Raw genomic sequence first — 19,581 nt, 5'->3', positions numbered from 1 at the left:
GGCACATATTTAGCAACCAAATTCTCTGAACAGAGTTATGACCTGAAGCTGGCACCATCTGATAACCAATAGGGGAGCAGCAGCCGCAGCAAGTTCATACAAGACCAGCTTTTAAAAACTTCAGTGATACTTAGCTCATCTGCACCACCAAAAACTGGGGACAGAGAGACAGAGACTACACGGTTGCACGGAATTTAGGCAAATCTGTCTCAATCTGTGCTATAGGAGATGAGCTGGGGTGGCTGAAGAGCATCTCATTCAACTGACCAAAGCACCCTGCTCAAAACATCGCCTCCCTGTCTGACTTGTCCCAGCTCCCCCTTCCATCAAACCAGGCCGTGCAACTCAGAGCCTGTGATTAAAACACTAAAATTCTGACCACTATGAAACATGGAACTACAATGGCCATTAAGCTCACATTAGCAACCATGTAGGCCGCATGTGGAGGATGCTTTTTATTAATAAATTTGTGAAGACAGAACAAGTTCCACAAGTAAAAGCAGTTTGTTTCACCACATACCTCACCAAAACCTCCAAAATATTCCCGTATTTTCTCCTCAGGTGTGTCTGGAGATAAACCCCCAACAAAAATCTTTTTAACAGGTTCTTTTGTTTTCATGGCTTTAGCTCTTTTTGGATCAATGACCTTTCCATTCAGCTTGTGTTCTTTCTGGTCCATGACCTGAGGAAAATGAAAACACAATCTTACTCAGCTTAGTTAAAGCTAAATGTTTCACTGATGTTTTGAGTAATGCCAAATTTGCTTCAGTTTCGATACTTGAATCACAACAATAATTTGTTGCACAAAAACAAAGAGTTCTGCCATTTTTGATCACTACCACTGACAGAGACAGTTCTAATGACTGGAACCACCTATTACCCAGCAGAAACAAGAGTATAACATTTCTCAAAATGTACTCCTCTCATCCTCAAACCTCATGAAGTTAAAAAAAATTTGTACTTTAGATATCACAAAGGTCATGAAGTTGAAAACTTTTCTGTGTGCTGTATCCACAGCATTTTAGAAAAGTTAACAGCTAATTTTCGCTTGGATAGAGCCCAAATGTATCAAAGCTGTTTGCTCTCCTCTAGGGGTTCACATTACAGCTCTGGAATCCAAAGACTGGAAGTTCTTTGCAAATGCTGCTTCCACAGCAGACATTTGTAAATTGTATTTTTCAACTGCCCAAGTCCAATGGCTCACAGAACCTGTACATGCCCAAATCCATACCTCAGGAATCACTGCTGGTCCTGGACACAGCATGACGAGTAAGATGTTCATAGAAGAAAGCATTTTCAACAAGCACATTAAACATGCTTCACCCCTGAATCATCTTTACCAGAAGATGTACAAACAACATCTACAGTCATCCTAGTGAGTGCGTTATCTCTGATACCTGAATTTGAACGTGCTTATTGCACTAATCCTACCTTATCCACGCTCTCCGATTCTTTGAAGAGCACAAAGCCAAAGCCCCTTGATCTCCCAGTGATGGGGTCCAACTTCAGAGTGCAGTCCACAACTTCACCAAACTTAGAGAAGTAGTCCTTCAGATCCTTCTTTGTTGTGTCCCAGCTAAGGCCCCCGATGAACATTTTCCTGTTAAGACAAGTTGGTCAATCTGTAAATGTGCGTTACCCAAAATCCTGCACTGCCAAGCTTTATGAGCTCGATTACCCAATGCATGGAACTGGCAGGATTTTATCAGTCATGTCACTACACACACACAGGCCTGCGCTTTTTTGACAACTTGCTTAAATGATTCTGGCCAGGACAGATAAAGACTTCCACATACACAAACACCTTTCAATGTCTTCTCCTGAGGCTGCTTACTCTGCTGTCCCAAGAAACCACTAGTAGTGACAAAAAAGATATTTTACTACCTCTTTATATTCCCACCACAGGTTTAATTCCATTCAGTTATCTGTGGAGCCTCCACACAACTGCTCAAGAAACACACAAGAGGCAGGTTTGTAAGGAAGCGTGGTTACAACAGAAGCATTATCTACTAGGCTGGACTGGGCATATGCCCAAATTAATAAACTAAAATAAATGAAGTTTAGTCAAATTCTCTTTCCCAGAAAGCTGTTAAGAAAAAGTAAAGTATTGAACAGTCAGAAGTTCTCTTTCCTCACAAAAACTTTATATAAACACCTGGCATAATCCATTAACAACAAGAGAATGTCTTTCCAATATTTCCATGGTACCAGTGCTGCAGGGGAGATGTGTACAGCACATAATTCATAACCTATATTTTCAAAAGCACACTGGAAGCTTAGAATCAAATCATAACCATCCCACCATGTCAGACAGGCATAAAAAAAAATAAAAATTAAAAGAGGAAAATTCAAGCCAGTATACACATAAATGAAACATTACAGGTTATGAGGCATAGGGCTTAGGAATACATTTAAAAGAAGATTTAATTTGAGATGATCTCTTCTAATACTGATAAAGAAGATTTTACCATGAGCTCTAACCAAAAAGTATTATCCACTATGATCTATAAAAGCACTTTCTACAAAGCTGTGCCCTTTTTCACTGTCCCAACTTATTTCACAATCAGACACAGTTATCAGAAAACTTGAAAAACCACTGTATCATGTTCCCAACCCTTCCACTTCCCACGCACAAATATTCCTGCCAGTCACGTAAAAGAGCATTGTACCTCCACAACTCAAACTCTCTCGAATCAAAAGCTGCTTGTGTGAACTACCTCTGTTGAATTAGCTGTGCTCTGACAGAACTAACAAGAGCATTCAGTTTCTGACAAACATCCATACAGATAAGGGGTTCAGGAGCTTCAGATGTTTTTATAACAAATCTCCAAATCTGTAAAGAAGGAGCACCAATCCCTTATCCTTTCAATTAGTTCCAAATTTCTCTTCAACAAAGTACCAACAGTCCTTTCTATCTATGCCTTCTTACTGTCTTCATGGAAGAAATGGTCCACTCTGGTAACCCAGCAGCCTCATACCAGTACAGACAGTAAATCAAAGGAGCTTTCTGCCCTTTGTTCACCCATCATTAAGGCCCTTAGCTTGTTTGCTGTTCTGTGGAGGGTTTTTTAAGCAGACAAACAGAAGAGACAGAGGATGCAGCACCGTGTTTCTGACACATGGTGGGGAGTGATGCTCTAGCAGTTACTACTAAACTGACACTTGCTACACAAACCACCTGTCTCAATATTAACATACAGACCCTGCTTTGAACATGAGCTTGAAACCAACGGCCTCTGAAGGTTTTTTATCTCTCCACGCAATAACCACACCTTTGAGCCCAGTCACACAGCAGCAAACCATGGCTGCTTCAGTCTGCCCCTACATAAACTACTGCTCCAAGGCAAAACTGAGCTCAGGTCACGTCCACACCACAAGCATGAGCACAACAGTTCAGGAGCAGCGTCACATCGCTGCCAGAAGCTTGTAAAATACATACATTTCCTAGCCCACAGTCTGTCTGGTCAAAGTCACATCAGCACATACAGTTTCCCAAAATAAGTGACCAGAAGTGCACTGGGAAAGCTTTCAAACCTCAGCTAAACGAAGTATCACAGATATGCTTTTTTCCCTTTACTACCAGAAGCGTCCTCAAAACATTTTGCTTCCTGTACAGCATTAAGAATTGACAAGTTAAAAAGACTGAACTAGATTACAAGTCAATGTGTGATACATATAATCACTGCCCAGTGTCACTGCACCGCTTAGAGGTAACTTTTTCTAAGCTCTGTTGCCTCAAAAGAACCTGAGTTTGCCCATGAAAACCCTTTAGTTGGTGTGTATTCAAGGGTAATAAGTAAAACAAATACACAAACTCCAAAGGTATTTGAAGCTGTTAAGAATAAATGGAAAGCAACCCGTTTCAATTTTTTCTAATTCCAGCAAAATACTCAAAAAAGGGTTCCTGTTCTCTCTGTCTGCATTATCCCAGATTATCAACATCTCTCTCAGCAATATCCCAGGTCATTACAGAACGAAGAAGGCACTCAAGAAGGTTTTGCAGCAACACAGTAGCTAGTGATCCTTTATCCAGGTTATTTTCTGCCGTGACCAAAAACAGACCTGCAGCTCGAGTTTCTCACGAGCCCAACAGGAGACAGCAGGGTGTATCAGCCTGTCCTGTCACTGGATTTATAACACACAAATTTCACCGGCAATACAAAAAGGACACTGCTCCAAGCAGAGACCCTATATAGATTAAAAGCTGTCTTTACTCTCCATGAAACAGAGTAACAGAACATGCTGAGTTGGAAGGGACCTATCAGAATCATCAAATCCAACTCTCAGCCCTGCACAGAACACCCCAAGAGTCACACCATGTGCCTGAGAACATTTCCCAAGTGCGTCTTGAACTCCGTCAGACTTGGTGCTGTAACCACTTCCCTGTGGAGCCTGTTCCATTGCCCAACCACCCTCTAGGTGAAAAACCTTTTCCTGGTGCATAACCTGAACCTCCCAAGTTTTTTCGACTAAGATTCCAGCCTTTTCGACTTCTACTTCTCAAGTTCGGACACCACCTAACATAATCCTCCCCAAAGCAAGTTCTGTGAGAAGCAGAGGCATGTTTTAGGCTGGGAAGAAGTCCCAGTGCCTGACGCCCCTGGTACACAGCTGATAGATACACTGTAATGTTTGCAGCACAGGGCAATGCTGCAACCAGAGCCTTCGGCTACACCGAGTTACGGTTTTCACGCACGCACCGCACTTTAACTCATTGAAAAGGCATCGTTAGAAGGAAAAATAAGTAAAAGGGGACTGCAGTTTGAGACAGATAACATCATTTGTACACGAAGGGACCAGACACCGCCCCCGCCGCCCGGCCCGTGACGTCGCCGAGGCGCCAAGTAAACAAACAGGGCGGCGAACGGGGCCGGGCCGGGGGCGCCGGGCCCCTCCCGGGACACACAACCCACCCCCGCCGCTCACCCTTCGTCCTCCTCATTCTTGCTGGCATCGATCTTGGCTCCCTCCGACTCGATTCCGCCGCCGCCGCCGCCGCCGCCTCCCCCATCGGTGCTCCCCGCCCCCGCCTGCCCCTCAGGCTGCTCCGCCGGCTCCGCCGCGCTGCCCCCGGCGCCAGCCGCTACCGCCGCTGAGTCCAGAGCGAACTGCTGATCCGACATGGCGCCGCCGCCCCGCACCGGCCACCCCGGTGCCACCGCCTCCCCGCCGAGGCCCCGGCCCCGCTGGCGGCCCCGGCCGAGCGCGCCGATCCTGCCGATCCCTCCTCCTCTTGCTCCCTGTTTTTAATGGCGCCGCCACCGACCCAACCTAAAATGGCGGCCGGAAGGAGCGCGGCGGGCGGGACACGTGACACCGCCCCCGGGGAGCCGTGAGGCGGCGCGGGGGGAGCTCCGGCACGGCCCCGGGAGCGGCCACAGCCCGGGGCCGACATGGACCGTCACAGACTCGATGGGGCTGCCCTGCACCTCTGGAGATCGTCCAGTCCAATCCCTCCGCCCAAGGCAGGGGCGTCTGGAGCGGGTGCCACAGGAACAGGTCGAGGCGGATTTGGAATAGCTCCAGAGAGGGAGACTCCACGAACTCTCTGGGCAGCTGTTGCAGTGCACTGCCATCCTCAGTTTAAGAAGTCCTTCCTCGTGGTGTGTTTTGGTTTGGGGCCATTGCTCCTCGTCCTATCACTTGACAGCACTGAAAAGTGTCTGGCACCATCCTCTTGGCACCTGCCTTTGAGATATTTATGTGCATTGCTGGGATCCCCTTCAGTTCTCTCTTGACTAAACAGGTCAAACTTCCACAGTCTGTCCTCCTAAGAGAGATGCTCCAGCCCCATCATCTTTGTGGCCCTTCACTGGACCCTCTCCAGGAGCCCCTTCTCTTTCTTGAGCTGAGGAGCCCAGAGCTGGACACAGGTGCACTTCACTATGACCAAGTAGAGAAGGAGGATCACAGATTGAAGTAAAACTTGGCCCTTAGCGGGGTTTTGTGTATTAACAAACCGCTGTAGCAATGAAGCCATGTCCTTGTGGCACAGGTCTCCCTCAGCCCCTCAGTTGCTGAGGACAGTGCTGGATCCAGCTGCACTCATGAATGCAGCATATGAACTCAGACACTGCTGTGCCTTCTTGCTGAGTCTTCAGTCTGTAGTCAGTGACATCAGTGAGCTTTAATAAGCAAGGTTTATTTTGATGCTTTACTAGGTGTTTGTGCTGAGAAACAACGAACCTTCAGGCAGACTGCTACAATCCTTTTGCTGCAGACAAAATGCCTATGCTCCTTCACCCATCCCAACTACTCTCCTGATCCAGAAATGTGCTGGGTTAATGCAGTGCTCTTTTTCTCCAGGAGTCGGCCACTCAGGCTTTTAGTTGTTGCTTGACAGAGCGCACTAGCTGGGAAACCTGTTTTCTGATGCAGGTGAGAAGAGTCCAGTACAGCACCTTAACTTGCACCAAGTTGTACAGAAAATAATTGCTGACCCTAAATAACTTGTAACGTCCTGCTGGGGATTGGAATAGAAGTGGTGTAGGAAGCTAAGGTTGAGGTTTTAAGTGCTTGAAAACCTTGAAAAGCTCCAACTCCTCAAGCAGTGCTATCAGCATTAAAAAGGTGCTGCTATAGTTCTAGATCTCTCATGAGAAGTACAGAACTGGCAGCATTGTGCCACAGACCACTTTCTCCTCACTGCTGCTAAGGGCATGACTGCCATCTTCTACAGTGGTGCTAATTCCAAGCACTCCAGTACTCTCGGAACAGATCAGGAGGAAGAATGGGGTGTATGGGCCTGTTCTCACAGTAACCCTGGTCTCCAGCAAGGTACCTGCCTTCCTATCCAAGTACAACTATAGTTACACCACTTTAAGGTGACAGCAAGACTACACACTCACTTAAGTAAGCATTTATTAGAGAATCTTTTAACATGAAATTATACAAATAAAGTTTGTATAAACACAAGTCCACATTGTGTCATAACATGAATGGCAAAAAGAAAGTAAAAACCATAAAAGAAAACTAGTCGGCCGCTATGTACAGTTGGACACAGTTGTGTCATACACTAAAAGTCTTTTACAAAATAGTCATTTCCTCTCACGAAGACCACCCTCCATTCACTCACAATGCGTTGCAAGATGGCTTTTTGTTGCAGTATCTCTACCTAAAAAATCAAGACAAAATGCATGTCAGATCTGTGACAGTTACTACAGAATTGTTAAAAGGTCCATTTTCATGAACTGCTTTAAGTCTTCTATATATTCCTTTCGTCACTGTTAAAGATCATATGCATATTTATTAAGGTAACGCAAGAGGTTTGTTTAGTTACCCATCAGTAATTTACTTTCCCAATTATTGCCATACAGCCCATCTAGGAGGCTGCTCCAAAACAACAACCACCCAACTTAGACAAGTAAGCAGGCTCTGGATCTCCTTCTTTTCCATTGCAAACACTGCCAAAAGGCTTTCTGAGTATTCGTTTATACAACTAAACGACTTATGTGCAACACAAGTCAGGTCACTTTAGTTCAGACAGTCCATATGCATATGATCTTTAATGTTTATCCAGATTTAAAAGTTCGTTTTGGTTTGCAGATTTCACTATTAGCTATAAAAAGAAAAAAGCAAGCATTAAAATCTTAAAGAATGCACATTTAAAATGAGGTTCCACAATTGAAATACAACACTAAACAGAAGACCAAATGATTAAGCTGTAAAGGCATTTATGTACTTTAACTCCTGTAAAAAACCATTTAAGTTAAAGACACTTAATCTCCAAAAAAGATTAAAAAAAGAAGCCAAAGTCTGAAGTTTTCCACTTTAATCTTTACGCTGGTACATGAAGTTGGAAGAGACCATACCACAGGACAGCGTTTTCTGGTGTATGCCTTGCGCTCTGCCTGCAACGTGCGACCCCAGAGATAGACGTGGTCAGGGTGACACACGGCCTGCAATGAAGTTCCCGCTGGCGGGTACAAACAAGGTATAATGTCAGAGTTAGAAGACAACATTCTTGTTTTCCTTAAGTTGTACCCATTTCAGTACTTTACCTGTTAATACTTCTAATAAGTTTAATTATTCCTCTAGACCACCTGGTACACAACGCAAACCAGAAAAACTCTTATGTTTTTCTGAAGTAGTAAAGAAGATAAAGTCACATCTTTACAAAGTTAAAGATCTATAGACACGTAGGCAAAGCTGGTTTTAAAAAAAAAAGTATTTTTTAAGTTAACAAAAGCTTAATTAAAGGAAAAGTCATGCTAGGCAAGTTTTTACTCTTCGTTTGTCTATTGATCTTTAAATTAGATTAGACATAGTCGGAGTGGAGCTTGCGCCCATGTACACACCTGTTTGTCAGGTACTAGGTACTGCTTTAGTACGGCTGGTAGTTGTTTTGGTGGTTGCCGCCGCCACGGGACGCCTTCCCATATGTACTTTGTTGGCCTGGAGGTAGCATGTGGGGAAAAAACAGAACCCACAAGCATTAACATCCAGCCTCAGAAGGAGACTTCACATGCAGCAGCACACCAAGAGATCTCATCTTTAGAGCCATGTGCCGAGTAAGAGCAACGTTCCAGAGAGGGGATGAGGGCATCAAGATGAAGAATGAGGGCAAAACCACTTACCACTGTAATCTGTGTATCCAGGCCCATATCCATAGTTGGAATAGTTGTACCCAGAGTAGTCGTAGCCTCCATAGCCACTGTAGCTCTGATCACTGTAAGCACTATTGTAATTCCCATAGCCTTGATCGTAATAGTTATTGAATCCTTGGTTCCAGTTTTGTCCCTGACCTGAAACCAAGTATAGCAAGCGTAAGTTTCAAAACTTATTTCACTTCTCTCTTGCACCCCTCCTTTATCTAACATTTTGGTTATGAGAATAATCAGTAATTGGCTGAGCACCAAGCAACGTCACCGGACAAGCCTTAATGCGTGGTCTGAGTTGTGACTGCTTGACCTTTAAAGACTGAGATGCATTAACTTGTAACAAACATCTGATTCCTTCTGATCCACCTGAAGGTGCAGCCAAGTGACCACCCTACTCCTCAGCAAACAGCTCCCGATTTCTCGCCCAAGGCCAATTAAGCGTATCCCTTTCAAGCGAAAGTGTAACTGCGCTGGCTACACTGTCCACTAAGGGGGTACAAAAGCACCTTGCCCCTTCACCACTTGAATGCAAGAAGAGGAAGAGATTGCTCAGCTCCAACAAGCAACCATAACCACCAAAACACCATGCACTACCAGTCTACTTTACACGTGCGATTTAAGCGTGAGATCTGCACACAGTCTGCAACCTGGAATATCTACAAACACCTGAGTGTTTGGTAAGTACTTATATTAACAGAACCATTGAAAACACTCACCCCGTCCACGCCCCCTTCCGCCTCCACGTCCACCAGAAGAATTGCTTTTCCCTCCTTTCTGCTGCTGCTGCTGCTGCCTGTACACTTCTTTGGGCTGCGCTACTTTGATCTCACACTGTTAAGGACAGAAATCCATTAACTTATCACAAATTCCAAGAGTCTTTTGTGAGCTGCTTTCACAGCCTACAGAGATAGATTTCACATGCTAAGAACAAGAGTTTCCCCACCTTGCCTGAACCAATCTGGTGGTATCTGCTCTCTAGTAACTTCTTTACTGGCTCTTCATCTGTGTATGTGATAAAACAGAAGCCCCTCCTTTCATTCGTCTTTGTGTCCATGGGAAGTTCAATGTTTTCAATCTGAAATCAAAATGAATGCAAACAATGCAAGAAATCTGTAAGCAATTTTTTATGCCACCAGAACTGTTTGGCAGCGCAGAATCTATATTGATTACTTCTGGCAGCTATAAATCAGACCACTACAATTTTATGAAATCATTAACATATAGATTCAACTACATCTAGTTTTGGCCAACTCCCTCCTCACAAGAGAGAGGCAAGACTACATTTGAGAATCAGAGGCGTTCTTATATGCCAATATACTATACCTCGCCAAAAGCACCAAAGTACTCCTTAATCTGTTCTTCAGATGTATCTGGACTCAGCCCACCAACAAACACTTTTTTGGGTGGCTCCTTCCCTTTCAGTGCTTTTGCCCTTTTAGGATCTATTAACTTCCCATCCAGTTTGTGTTCCTTCAGTTCCAACACCTAAAAAGCAGACAAAGGAACAAAGTCTCAGATCGCCACAGCTACACAAGCTGGCTTCACGCCATCGGTCCGCAGGAAAAGCGCCCACCTTCTCCACGCTGGCAGCGTCCTTGAAGAGCACGAACCCAAACCCCCTCGACCTTCCAGTGACCGGGTCTGTTTTGATCGTGCAATCCACAACCTCGCCAAACCGCGAGAGATACTCCGTCAGGTCCTTCTTGCTGGTGTCCCAGCTGAGGCCTCCGATGAACATTTTCCTGGAGGACGGGAAACGCGTACGGACACGGGTGAGGGAGCCACGGGTGAGGGAGCCCCCCCCGCGCCCCTATAGGCTGCCGGTGACGTCACGGCCCCGCTCGCCCCCCCGTCCGTGTCCCCGCCCCGCGGAAACTGGGTCACCCGCCCGGGACACAAAGGCGGGCGCGGCCATGGTGCGGGAAGGGAAGGCCGCGCTCTCCCCAGACACCGAGCCGCCCCCGCAGGGCGGGCGGCGGAGACGGACGCGCGACTTCCCCACACCTCCCCCCCCGCGCCACGTCCCCGGCCCTACCCGTCGTCCTGCTGGTTCTTGCTCGCGTTGATCTTGGAGCCCTCGGCGAATTCCTCCTGGCCGCCGCTCATCTCGGTCGAGTCCTCCATGGCGGGACGAGGGCGGCGGGGGTGCTCGTGCGAGCGGCGGAGACAGCGGAGACCTGCGCCCGGCAGAAAATGGCGGCGGAAGAGATCCGGGCACCGCCTGCGCCTCCCTTATATACCCACCCCGGCAGCCAATCAGCGCCGCTTTCCCGCCCGGCGCCGCAGCGCCCCCGGCGGCTCGCGGCGGGGCTGCGGCAGCCGCCCTGCGGCCGCCATCGCGCGGGCTGGGCCGGGCCGGTGCCGCTGCTGGGGCGGGCACGGGCACCGCCGCACCGGGCACCGGGACGGGCGGGCGCCGGGGCTGGGCGGGCCGGCCGGCCAGGGGTGGGTTGTAACGCGTAACCCAGAAACCCCGTTCAGGCGGCGGCGGGGCGGGGCGGGGCGGGCGCTCCGTGGGCGGGCACAGCCGGCGCGGCGCTCCCCGCCGCGGCCGCCGCGCGTCCCCGGTGCGCCCCACGTGCCGCCGCCGCCATGGGCGTGCTGCCGGTGCCGGCGGAGGTGCGCGCTATCCTGCTGGACATCGAGGGTACCACCACCCCCATCGCCTTCGTCCAGGTGAGACCCGGTGGCCGCCGGCACCGCGGGGGGCTCCGGTAGCATCGCCGCTCCTGTCGTGACCCCCCCAGCCCTGGCGTCGCGGGGGGCTCCCGTAGCATCGCCGTTCGTACCGTGACCTCCCCGGCCCTGGCAGCTCGCCTCAAGATAGGCCGAGGTGCCGCGGGGAGCGAAAGCCGTGACCCGTTTTCTGCGTTTTTCCGAATAATGCTCAGGAGAAAATACGCCTTGTCTTGCCGATCGGCCGCCCCTCTGGTGGGCTGGGGAGCAGGTCTTTACCGCGGAGATTCGGGCAGGTCAGGGATTTTTTTCATGGATATAAGGCAGCTGGAGTGCTCGCAGCAGCCTCATCCGGGAAAAGCCCTCGAGCATCGCTGTTCCTTTGATGGCTGGAGCTGCGGCACCGCACCCGGGTCTGCAGAGAGCCTCAAGTGCCATCTCTTTGAAGTACGATGCTTCTTGGTTTTAATTTAAGTAATTAGCAATTTGCGGTAATCGGTAATTCTCGGGGTTATGCGCTGCCTTTTCCCTTGGGGTGCAGCCAAATGCCCCCGGTGTGCCGGAGGAGCGCGTCCAGCACTGCGGGCGGGCAGCGCAGGGGACACGCCACAGACACTGTAGCGACAGCGAATGCACGAGTGGCTCTCCTTGCTTAGGAAAAAGCTTAAGACTGCTGGAAATGCCGGTTTCGGTGCAGAACCGAGGGGACCGGGACGTCTGCGAGTCATAGGCGCTTGGAGAACAGCGAATTGTGATAGCCGCGGATCCCTCCTCTCCGGGAGGCTTTGGGTTCGCGGGAGGGAGCGGCTTGCTAAAACAGCGAAGGGATTTATCCCTTCTCCTGCCGTTAATTAACCTGGATTTTATCGTGAGACACTACAGCTTTTGGTAGATCTTTGCAGCCAAAAGCACCTTACAAAGGTGCTTTGTGACCCCACATGGCAGGTGAAGGCTCCTGCCAGGCCTTCTAGAGGCTTCTGCTAACACAGTTTACCAGATGAACAGCATGACCTATATCTTTCCTATCCACGTTCTTCCAGTGCTCTTAAGGAAACTTCAGGCCTAGATGGCATTACAGCTGCCTCCCTCCACTCAATATCTTTCAATTCAGACAGTCTGGACAGCTCAGGTTTCTTACTAAACACCTAACAGAGACACTAATTTGTTTCTGTCCACCTTGAAGCTGTTTTGTAGTTGTGCAAACAACATGCCATGCACCTGAGACTTTGGGCTTTCAAACCCAGTGTTTCTGTTGCAGGGAGGCCAAATGAGTTTTGGTTCTCAATAAAGTTCAGTTTGATGGAAATCCTGTAAATGCTTGGAACAAGGTATTCCATTTGGTCTCTCAGTTGACCTCTGTTTGCCTTTGAAAGGTCCACTGATGGTTCAGCAGACACTTTATTCTTCAATATTAAACAATTTTACTTAATCCTTTCTCTAATGTTGGAATTGCTGAGTCTGCAGAGCAAGGAAATAGAATGAGTCAGTTGATGGGTGGATTAAGGAAAGATACCAGAAAAGAGAGTTATTTAGAGTCTTTCTTCCATACAGACTCCTGGCCTATTAAACTTGGCACATCATTGACTGGGATCACTTTTGACATCCATAAACCATTTGTCCCACTAGCTGTCCGCTACTCCAGCTGTCACGTGGGTGTCCCCTCTTAGTTCACAGACCAATGCATTTGCCAGTGGACCAAGACTTTCACCCTTTTAAAACCCCCAAGTCACTGAATCCACTGGTCTTTCTGTTTGGAAGTTTTTCTTAGCCAGCACAAGAGTATGAAACACTGCTTTTGAAAAACAATTGGGTCCTTTTGACATCTGAGTTGTAAAGGAGGTTAAACCAAGCCAGCAAGTCAGCTGCATTTCCCAGGGGATTCTCTTTAATTTCCTCCATGATTTAAAAGATAGTTTGAAAGTAAAGGAAATGAGAGAGTATGAGGGGGTATTACAAGGCTTTTGATTTCCCTAGACAAATTTGTTTTAATTCTTTAGGCAATTTGCATTTTTAAAAAAAAAAAATACAACATGGAAAACATAATGTTAGAGCAATAGAAAATCCTGCAGTTCTGCCTCCACATCACACTCTCAGGACCACTGCTTTCTTAATTCAGTAACAAGCTAAAGATAACATACAACACAAAACAAGAGACTATGGGCAATTTTTTAGGAGAGGTGAGTTTGGGTTAGATTTTCCCAATTAAGAAAAGCTCAGTTCTCTATCCAAAGGAAGGACTTCCCTGCCCTTCTCCTTGACCTGAGGCTTTTCCCGCACCCGGAGATGCACGGTGGCTGCTTGTGGCTTCTGACTCGTGAAACACCACTAATGAGAGCAATTTGTAATTATTTCTGGTTGCCCTTGGGATTTCTGTGAAGGTTTGTAATTTTCCTGTGGCACTTTTCCCAAACCCCATTTAATTTCATTTGCAAGACTCTCCTGTGGAGTTCGGTGTCACCGGACCTGGCTTTTAATTTTAAAAGGTCCTCTAGCTTTGGTGAGAGATTGAGATGTGTTTTCAGAATGACCTTTGCTAGGACAAGTGCCCCATCAAAAATACAATAGCATAACTTAGCTGTTTAGTGTACATTGTCGGCCTTATACTCCTCAGCTGGTGGGAGTATGGGGTCACTTGTGCCATTTGAGACATTTTTTGTCAAGTCCAGGAAAAGTTATCACCCACCTTTCCATCACAGGCTTTAAAACTTTCAGCTATGTAAACATTTGTGTAAAAAAAATCCACCTGCACTGATCCTGGCCTGAGGCTGGCTCAGTCCTGTGCCCAGGCAGACACCCTTGTCAGGAAGTTTCACCAGCTGCAGCACTGTAGGGGAAGCTTAGGTTCGGGAAAATAACTGTACACGGCAGCATGTGCGAACGGTTCCTTTAAAAGCCAGTCAGCCTTACCTCTGCCAGGTTAAAGGAACAGCCTGTTTTTCTGCCAGGAGACCTTGTTCCCTTACATCAAAGACAACGTGAAGGAGTATCTGCGTGCTCACTGGGAGGAGGAGGAGTGCCAGCGGGATGTCGGACTTCTGAGGAAACAGGTTAAGTAGCAGAGTTATTCCGTGTCTCTGTATTTTCATAGCGTGCCCGAGGCTTCAAGTCACTCGGATTCTCCCAGTCACCCCACATTTGTCCCCATCTCTGCCCTCATCCATGGAGGCCAGTTGACTCAATGGTTGGATTCTCCCCCATCCAAAGCCTGGGGTTGTGCTTGGCAGGCAGCAGCTTCCCTCAGCACATCTTGCTCTTCAGAGCCCCTGAGCAGCTGTTGAGCCGAGACTTTCCAGCTTTTTGCCTGCACTGTGCCCTTCTCTTGTTGAATCCAAACCTCTTCTGAGAAGCAGCACAGGGGGATGGCAGAGCACTTGTTCCACACAGGGCAGTGGATGCTGCTCTGTACAGGGACACAGCATCAATTTGAGTCTGGTGACTGAAGCCAACAGATGCATTTGCTTCTTTGCCTTAATTACAGTATTTATATACTTAAGCATAGTTCTCATTAGACTATTTACAAATGGTTATAGTAATGCCAATTGTTTGGTTTGGAAAGTACAATCCAAACAAGTATTTCTAAACACAACTGAAGTCTCAATTTTCCATTGAGAAAAGCATTCAAACAACATTGTACCCCATTGTAAAACCCTGTAATTGTGAAGAGTAGTTCAAGCAGTGTCCCGCACAGGGGTGCATGGAGGCAGGTGTCAGACCACTTTCCTACATTAGAGGTGTTGAAATTGCTCCACCTCTTCCCTCCCCTCTGTTTATCACAGATGATTGCACAGAATCAGAAAATTCAGAGCTGGAGGGCACCCACAAGAATCAGCAAGCCCAACTCTTTAGGGAACAGCCCTTGCAGGGATCAAACCCACAACCTTGGCATTGTTAACACCATGCTGTAACACCACTTTGCAGGCTCAGGAGGACTCCAGCCTGGACGGGGCCGTGCCGATCCCTTTGGAGAGCGGCAGCGGGGAGGAGGAGCTGGAGCGCGTCATCCAGGCGGTTGTAGACAACGTGCACTGGCAGATGTCCCTGGACAGGAAGACCACGGCACTGAAGCAGCTGCAGGGCCACATGTGGAGGGCAGCCTATGCCACCGGGCACGTCAAAGGAGAGTGAGTAATTGTGTGAGTAGCTGTGTGCCCCCTCCTGGGGGGCAGGTATGGGGGGGGCATCTTTACTAAAAGTTGCAAAATAGCTGCACGAGCTGTTCCAGAACAGCCCCACTTACAAATACAAGTGGCATCACTAGCTCAGCAGATAAGCCGGTATTTGAGAGATTTCTTGGTAAACCAAGAGTCTAAGACACAAGTATGAGCTTCTTACAGTACTCCATCTTGCATTTTTTATCCCCAAATTACACTCTTATTTTGGAACAAGTATAAACAAACAAGGGTTGTAGGGTCAGACCCTTTCAGTTGTTTCCTCCTGCTTTGTCTTTTACCTGTGTGTTTCCTGCCTTTCCACTTCTTTTTGTCTTCAGTTCCTTTTTATGTTTCAGACACAATACAGGAATGCATAAATAGGGACAACTGAAATTAAGCTTGATCTTCTTATTTAAGAGATACTTGGTTAAACTATGCATTTCAGGTCTCTTAAGTAAAACAAGCCCATAAATTCACAAAGTGTTTTGTCAAATGAGGAAGAAGGAAATGAGTTCACAGAAAAATGTAAATATCCATCAGAGAAAGTAACAAAACCCAAAAACAAGTCAAGAGAGGCAGATACCCTGTTGGTTTTGTTTTTAAAAACAAGGCTAAATTGCTGTACAGTGACCCAAAAACCGTGGAGAAAGCTGCCTGCTTGGCTGCATCCAAGGAGTGAGATCTCTAAAATCTCCTTGCCCAGCTCTGCAGCACCTGCTGCTGAAAGAGACTCCCTGCTTCCAGAAGCCCTGAGCAGATTGAAAATGAAGTCCCCTTGCAAACTAATGGGACTAAACTGTGACAGTGCCTGGCTAATGATGTCCCTCCAGGTGCCTCTGGGTTTGCCCTTACCTGCTGCCCTGTTTCGCTCCAGAATCTTCGAGGACGTTGTTCCAGCCATCCGGAAGTGGCGGGAAGCAGGGATGAAGGTCTATATCTACTCTTCAGGCAGCGTCGAAGCCCAGAAGCTTCTGTTTGGATACTCTACAGAAGGTGATATCCTAGAGGTAGATAACCTTACCACCTTCCTTACAGCTTTTCCCCCTGCAGAGCACTCCCCTCACAACCTCCCTTGCTGTAACACCTTGTGAATGAATTCTGTGACAGGAAGATGGGGCAGTGGGAACTCAGCTCAGTTGACTGTGAGAGCATGGCTGCACCAACCCCTCATTATTGTGGCAGAAAGGGAGGGAGGGAGGTTGATCCCTGCTCTTCGGGTGACACTCAGCAATGGCCTGTCCTTCTCTCTTTCAGCTCTTTGATGGCCACTTTGATACCAAAATAGGCCCCAAGGTAGAAAGTGAGAGCTACAGGAGGATTGCTGCCAGTATTGGGTGCGCCACCAATAACATCCTCTTCCTGACAGATGTCCCTCGAGGTACGTGACCTGCCAGTCCTACTGGCTCTCACCTGTGCAGGGGAGGCAGGGGCTCTTCAGAGGGGTGCTGCTGACTTCTCACAAGCACCCCAGAAACGCTTCAGCACCTTCCCTCTAGCTGCTGCCATCCTCCTTTACACACCCGGGCCTGCACGTAGCCATGGGATGTCCGTGTGCAGCGCTGCAATGAGGGAAAATAGGTCAAGTAGAAAACCTGCCTTTGCACTAACCAGGAAAGAGAGACTGCCGAAGCAGAGCTGAAGCATGCCCCATTTACAAACAGGGTCAGTGGTTTGGCCGGCGCTCAGGGGAAATGATGGTGTTTGCTGTGTTGCTACGTGGCTGGTTCTTTGTGCCAGTCATGGTTAGGCTGTGTTCAGCAGCAGGAAAACATTGCTTCAGGTTGCCAAGACTTGACCCCTGGAAAGTCAGGCTTGAGAAGCTAATTTAATTTCCTGCTTTTGCTGGAAACATCTTTCTGGCAGAAATGGCACTGGATCTCAGTCTAAGCCAGCTCAGTCCCTGGAGTTAGTCCTTACCTCCTCCCCAGCCTTGGCAGCAGAGCTGGTGGGAGCTTGTAGTTACCTCCTTTTCCCTGGATCCGGTGGCCTTCTGTGCTCAGGGAGCTAAAAAGCAGCTTGTGAGAAGTGACTGGGGGAGGGGGGTGTTTGACTCACAAATGCCACAGGCTGACCACCGCCTCATGACAGGAATGGAGCTGATGGAGCAGGAATCAAGCTGATGGTGTGTGCTGCCTGCAAGGTGCCTTGGACAGCCATCAGCTGGCAGAGGCGAGGGGATGGTGAGGCAGCCAGCTCCTGTTCATTCCTGCAGCTACAGCCATCCACAGCAGGTCTGCCAGGGGCTGGTTCCTCTCTAGAGCCCTGCCATGTGCAAACACTGCTTTCTCAGTCTCAGCCTTTAAAAGCACGCGAGTGTTTTGGGGCATCCTCAAGCCTTAAGGAGCCTGATGTGAAGAGGTCAGTAAGCAGCTCTCACCTCCACTCTCCTCACTCTGTTTGTTTCAGAAGCCAATGCAGCTGAGGAGGCGGACACTCACGTGGCTGTGGTGATCAGACCAGGCAACGCAGGACTGACAGACGATGAGAAATCCTATTACAGCCTCATCTCATCTTTCACTGAACTTTTCTTGCCTTCCTCCACTTAGGGAAAGCGGTGCACGCACAAAAGACTGTGCTTCACCTAATTGTCCTTGTGAAATGTTAGGTAATTTTGTCCATAATCAGAATTTCAAACCAAATCCACATTATGTCTTGGGCCTCATGCAGGCAGGTATGGATGGAGAGTGTGGTGTGGGGTCCCTTGTGTAGTAGGACAGAGGCCTGCTGCCAGCTGGAGCTGGGAACAGGGCAGAGAGCAGCATCCATGAGCCCTGCTGTTCCTTCCCTTTCCTGGCTAGCAGTTAGCTAAGGGAATGCTTCCTTCAGACTCATCCTCTGAAATCTGATGCTGAGAGGCCCAACTGTGAGCTCTGTCATTTTTAGAAGCAGTCTGCAAACAAGGTTTATGTCCCCTTGTCCCAGAGGGAGTGCTGGGGACCAAGGAGGGATATGTGAGCTTCTACCTGCAGATAGGATTTCTGGCTAAGTCAAAAATATTCACAGTTAGGATTCTCAAAGGAAAATGCCAGTTGTGGGCTATAATACAGTAGGTTTGGGCTGCCACAGAAAGAGCCAGGCACTTTAGACAAGGACCAATGTGTACCTTGGCTGTGTCTGCAGCAGCTCTAGGTACCAAACAGTACAACTTGCATATGGAAGCTGCTTAGAGCTCCACAGCCAGCCTAACACAGAATGAACTAGAGTATATATAAATACAGCTTTAAAAATTAAAATGTGGACACACTTCACTGCTGCATCACGGTGCTGGGCTGTGGGATACAACTTGACAGCATTTCTGAAGTATCTCAGCACTGACCCATGGAGCTCCTCCTCCAGCCAACATCACCCAGTCACATGTTCATAGCACTGGTTAGCTGTGAGCAAACCTTGACAAACTGCTCCTGATGGCAGACATCCTGCTGCATCTGATGAGAATTAACCCCCTGACCTTTCCACCTTACCTAAATTATGCTAATGTAGTAAATAAAACCACAACTTTGCTTTCATTGTATTCACTCCATCACAGCATTTAGTCTTCCTGTCTTAACACTTGTGATCCCAGCACCTAAAAGGCAAACTTTATTATAATTTCTAAACCTGTGAACACTGTGTTCCTGCTTTCACCTTCCCCAGTCCTTTAAAGCAGCAGCCTTGTCCTGCCAAGGAAGCTGTACTACCTCCCTGACTATTTTAGGATTTCATTTCTGGCTCAGTGCAGGAGTGAGAGCCACAGGTAGGTCATACCTGGTAGTAGTGGAGTCAGAGGCAGTCTGAAACTCCTGTCTGAAATCCCCATGTCCCCATTCCCTGCTGCTGGCACTTCATGCACAGGTGTCTTGTCCTGACAGCCAGACAGAATATTAATATGTGCATGCTGCCTTCCTGAGCTCTGATCTACACCTACAGCTGTCCCTGTTGAGGGAGGCTGATGGGTAAAGAACAGGAGACAGGCACTTGGAGAGAAGACCACATTGTGCCAGCATGGCCTTTCTAAAAATTTAATAGTAGCAGGTCAGGCTGTGGGGCAACTAGTCCAGATGCCTTTCTGGGCTGGACAATGGCTGTGATCCTGCTCCTAGAAAGAGCCTGCTAATTAGTGCTGTTACAATAAGTGTATCTGCATGGCTGAATGGTCCCTGGCTTAAGTGATAATG

The 19,581-nt window shown here is 48.0% G+C and overlaps 3 protein-coding genes across 18 annotated transcripts in view; 1 reads left to right on the top strand and 2 right to left on the bottom strand.

Moving 5' to 3' along the window:
- Nucleotides 1-5,232, bottom strand: part of HNRNPD (heterogeneous nuclear ribonucleoprotein D) — a 9,262-nt gene extending 4,030 nt beyond the window's left edge. For 10 of the 11 annotated variants that reach the window (XR_001521081.1, XR_004497181.1, XR_004497184.1 and 7 more), the window contains exons 1-3: nucleotides 4,927-5,232; nucleotides 1,432-1,600; nucleotides 521-682 (exon numbers count right to left, since the gene is read on the bottom strand). Coding sequence is in view for 6 of the 11 variants with exons in the window: in XM_033513954.1 (XP_033369845.1) it covers nucleotides 521-682; nucleotides 1,432-1,600; nucleotides 4,927-5,123 (528 nt within the window). In the remaining 5 variants the exon portion in view is untranslated. Of the gene's footprint in view, nucleotides 1-520; nucleotides 683-1,431; nucleotides 1,601-1,678; nucleotides 1,729-4,926 lie in introns of those variants that run through there. The other variant, XR_004497183.1, reaches the window with a different exon arrangement.
- Nucleotides 5,233-6,843: 1,611 nt separating this feature from the next.
- Nucleotides 6,844-10,820, bottom strand: HNRNPDL (heterogeneous nuclear ribonucleoprotein D like). 4 transcript variants are annotated; one of them, XR_001521083.3, is made up of 9 exons: nucleotides 10,636-10,820; nucleotides 10,174-10,342; nucleotides 9,924-10,085; nucleotides 9,544-9,675; nucleotides 9,317-9,431; nucleotides 8,577-8,744; nucleotides 8,298-8,394; nucleotides 7,812-7,915; nucleotides 6,844-7,114 (listed from the first exon to the last, which is right to left on the bottom strand). XR_001521083.3 is itself a non-coding variant. In XM_015624977.3 (8 exons), exons 1-7 carry the CDS (start codon nucleotides 10,722-10,724, stop codon nucleotides 8,324-8,326), a joined length of 906 nt encoding a protein of 301 aa, XP_015480463.1. In that variant the 5' UTR covers nucleotides 10,725-10,819; the 3' UTR covers nucleotides 6,844-7,114; nucleotides 8,298-8,323. The 4 variants fall into 4 exon arrangements, 3 of the variants coding, with proteins under 3 accessions (XP_015480463.1, XP_015480461.1, XP_033369849.1); XM_015624977.3 differs by lacking the exon at nucleotides 7,812-7,915 and having other exon boundaries at nucleotides 10,636-10,819; XM_015624975.3 differs by having other exon boundaries at nucleotides 6,844-8,394.
- Nucleotides 10,821-11,149: 329 nt separating this feature from the next.
- Nucleotides 11,150-18,947, top strand: ENOPH1 (enolase-phosphatase 1). Of its 3 annotated transcripts, none has more exons than XM_015625251.3 (6): nucleotides 11,150-11,276; nucleotides 14,222-14,323; nucleotides 15,195-15,397; nucleotides 16,302-16,434; nucleotides 16,682-16,805; nucleotides 17,834-18,947. In XM_015625251.3, exons 1-6 carry the CDS (start codon nucleotides 11,193-11,195, stop codon nucleotides 17,971-17,973), a joined length of 786 nt encoding a protein of 261 aa, XP_015480737.1. In that variant the 5' UTR covers nucleotides 11,150-11,192; the 3' UTR covers nucleotides 17,974-18,947. The 3 variants fall into 3 exon arrangements, with proteins under 3 accessions (XP_015480737.1, XP_033369504.1, XP_015480738.1); XM_015625252.3 differs by lacking the exon at nucleotides 11,150-11,276 and adding an exon at nucleotides 11,318-11,723; XM_033513613.1 differs by lacking the exons at nucleotides 11,150-11,276; nucleotides 17,834-18,947 and adding an exon at nucleotides 11,301-11,723 and having other exon boundaries at nucleotides 16,302-16,420; nucleotides 16,682-16,798.
- The last annotated feature ends 634 nt before the right edge of the window (nucleotides 18,948-19,581 follow it).

This window comes from Parus major, chromosome 4 (genome assembly GCF_001522545.3).
Source record: "Parus major isolate Abel chromosome 4, Parus_major1.1, whole genome shotgun sequence".
In the NCBI taxonomy this organism is placed as follows: Eukaryota; Metazoa; Chordata; class Aves; order Passeriformes; family Paridae; genus Parus; species Parus major.
This window is presented reverse-complemented; position numbering and strand designations above follow the sequence as displayed.

What these genes read in the sequence shown, in the direction of transcription:
- ENOPH1 (XM_015625252.3), top strand. Translation starts at nt 11,484, where the DNA reads ATGCTCAGGAGAAAATACGCCTTGTCTTGCCGATCGGCCGCCCCTCTG. An exon ending in TCAAGTGCCATCTCTTTGAA is followed by an intron (nt 11,724 to 14,221) that starts GTACGATGCTTC and finishes TTTTTCTGCCAG; the next exon opens with GAGACCTTGTTCCCTTACAT. An exon ending in ACCGGGCACGTCAAAGGAGA is followed by an intron (nt 15,398 to 16,301) that starts GTGAGTAATTGT and finishes GTTTCGCTCCAG; the next exon opens with AATCTTCGAGGACGTTGTTC.
- HNRNPDL (XM_015624975.3), bottom strand. Translation starts at nt 10,724, where the DNA reads ATGGAGGACTCGACCGAGATGAGCGGCGGCCAGGAGGAATTCGCCGAG. An exon ending in AAGAACCAGCAGGACGACGG is followed by an intron (nt 10,343 to 10,635) that starts GTAGGGCCGGGG and finishes CCCGTCCTCCAG; the next exon opens with GAAAATGTTCATCGGAGGCC. An exon ending in CGGAAGGGGGCGTGGACGGG is followed by an intron (nt 8,745 to 9,316) that starts GTGAGTGTTTTC and finishes ACTTGGTTTCAG; the next exon opens with GTCAGGGACAAAACTGGAAC.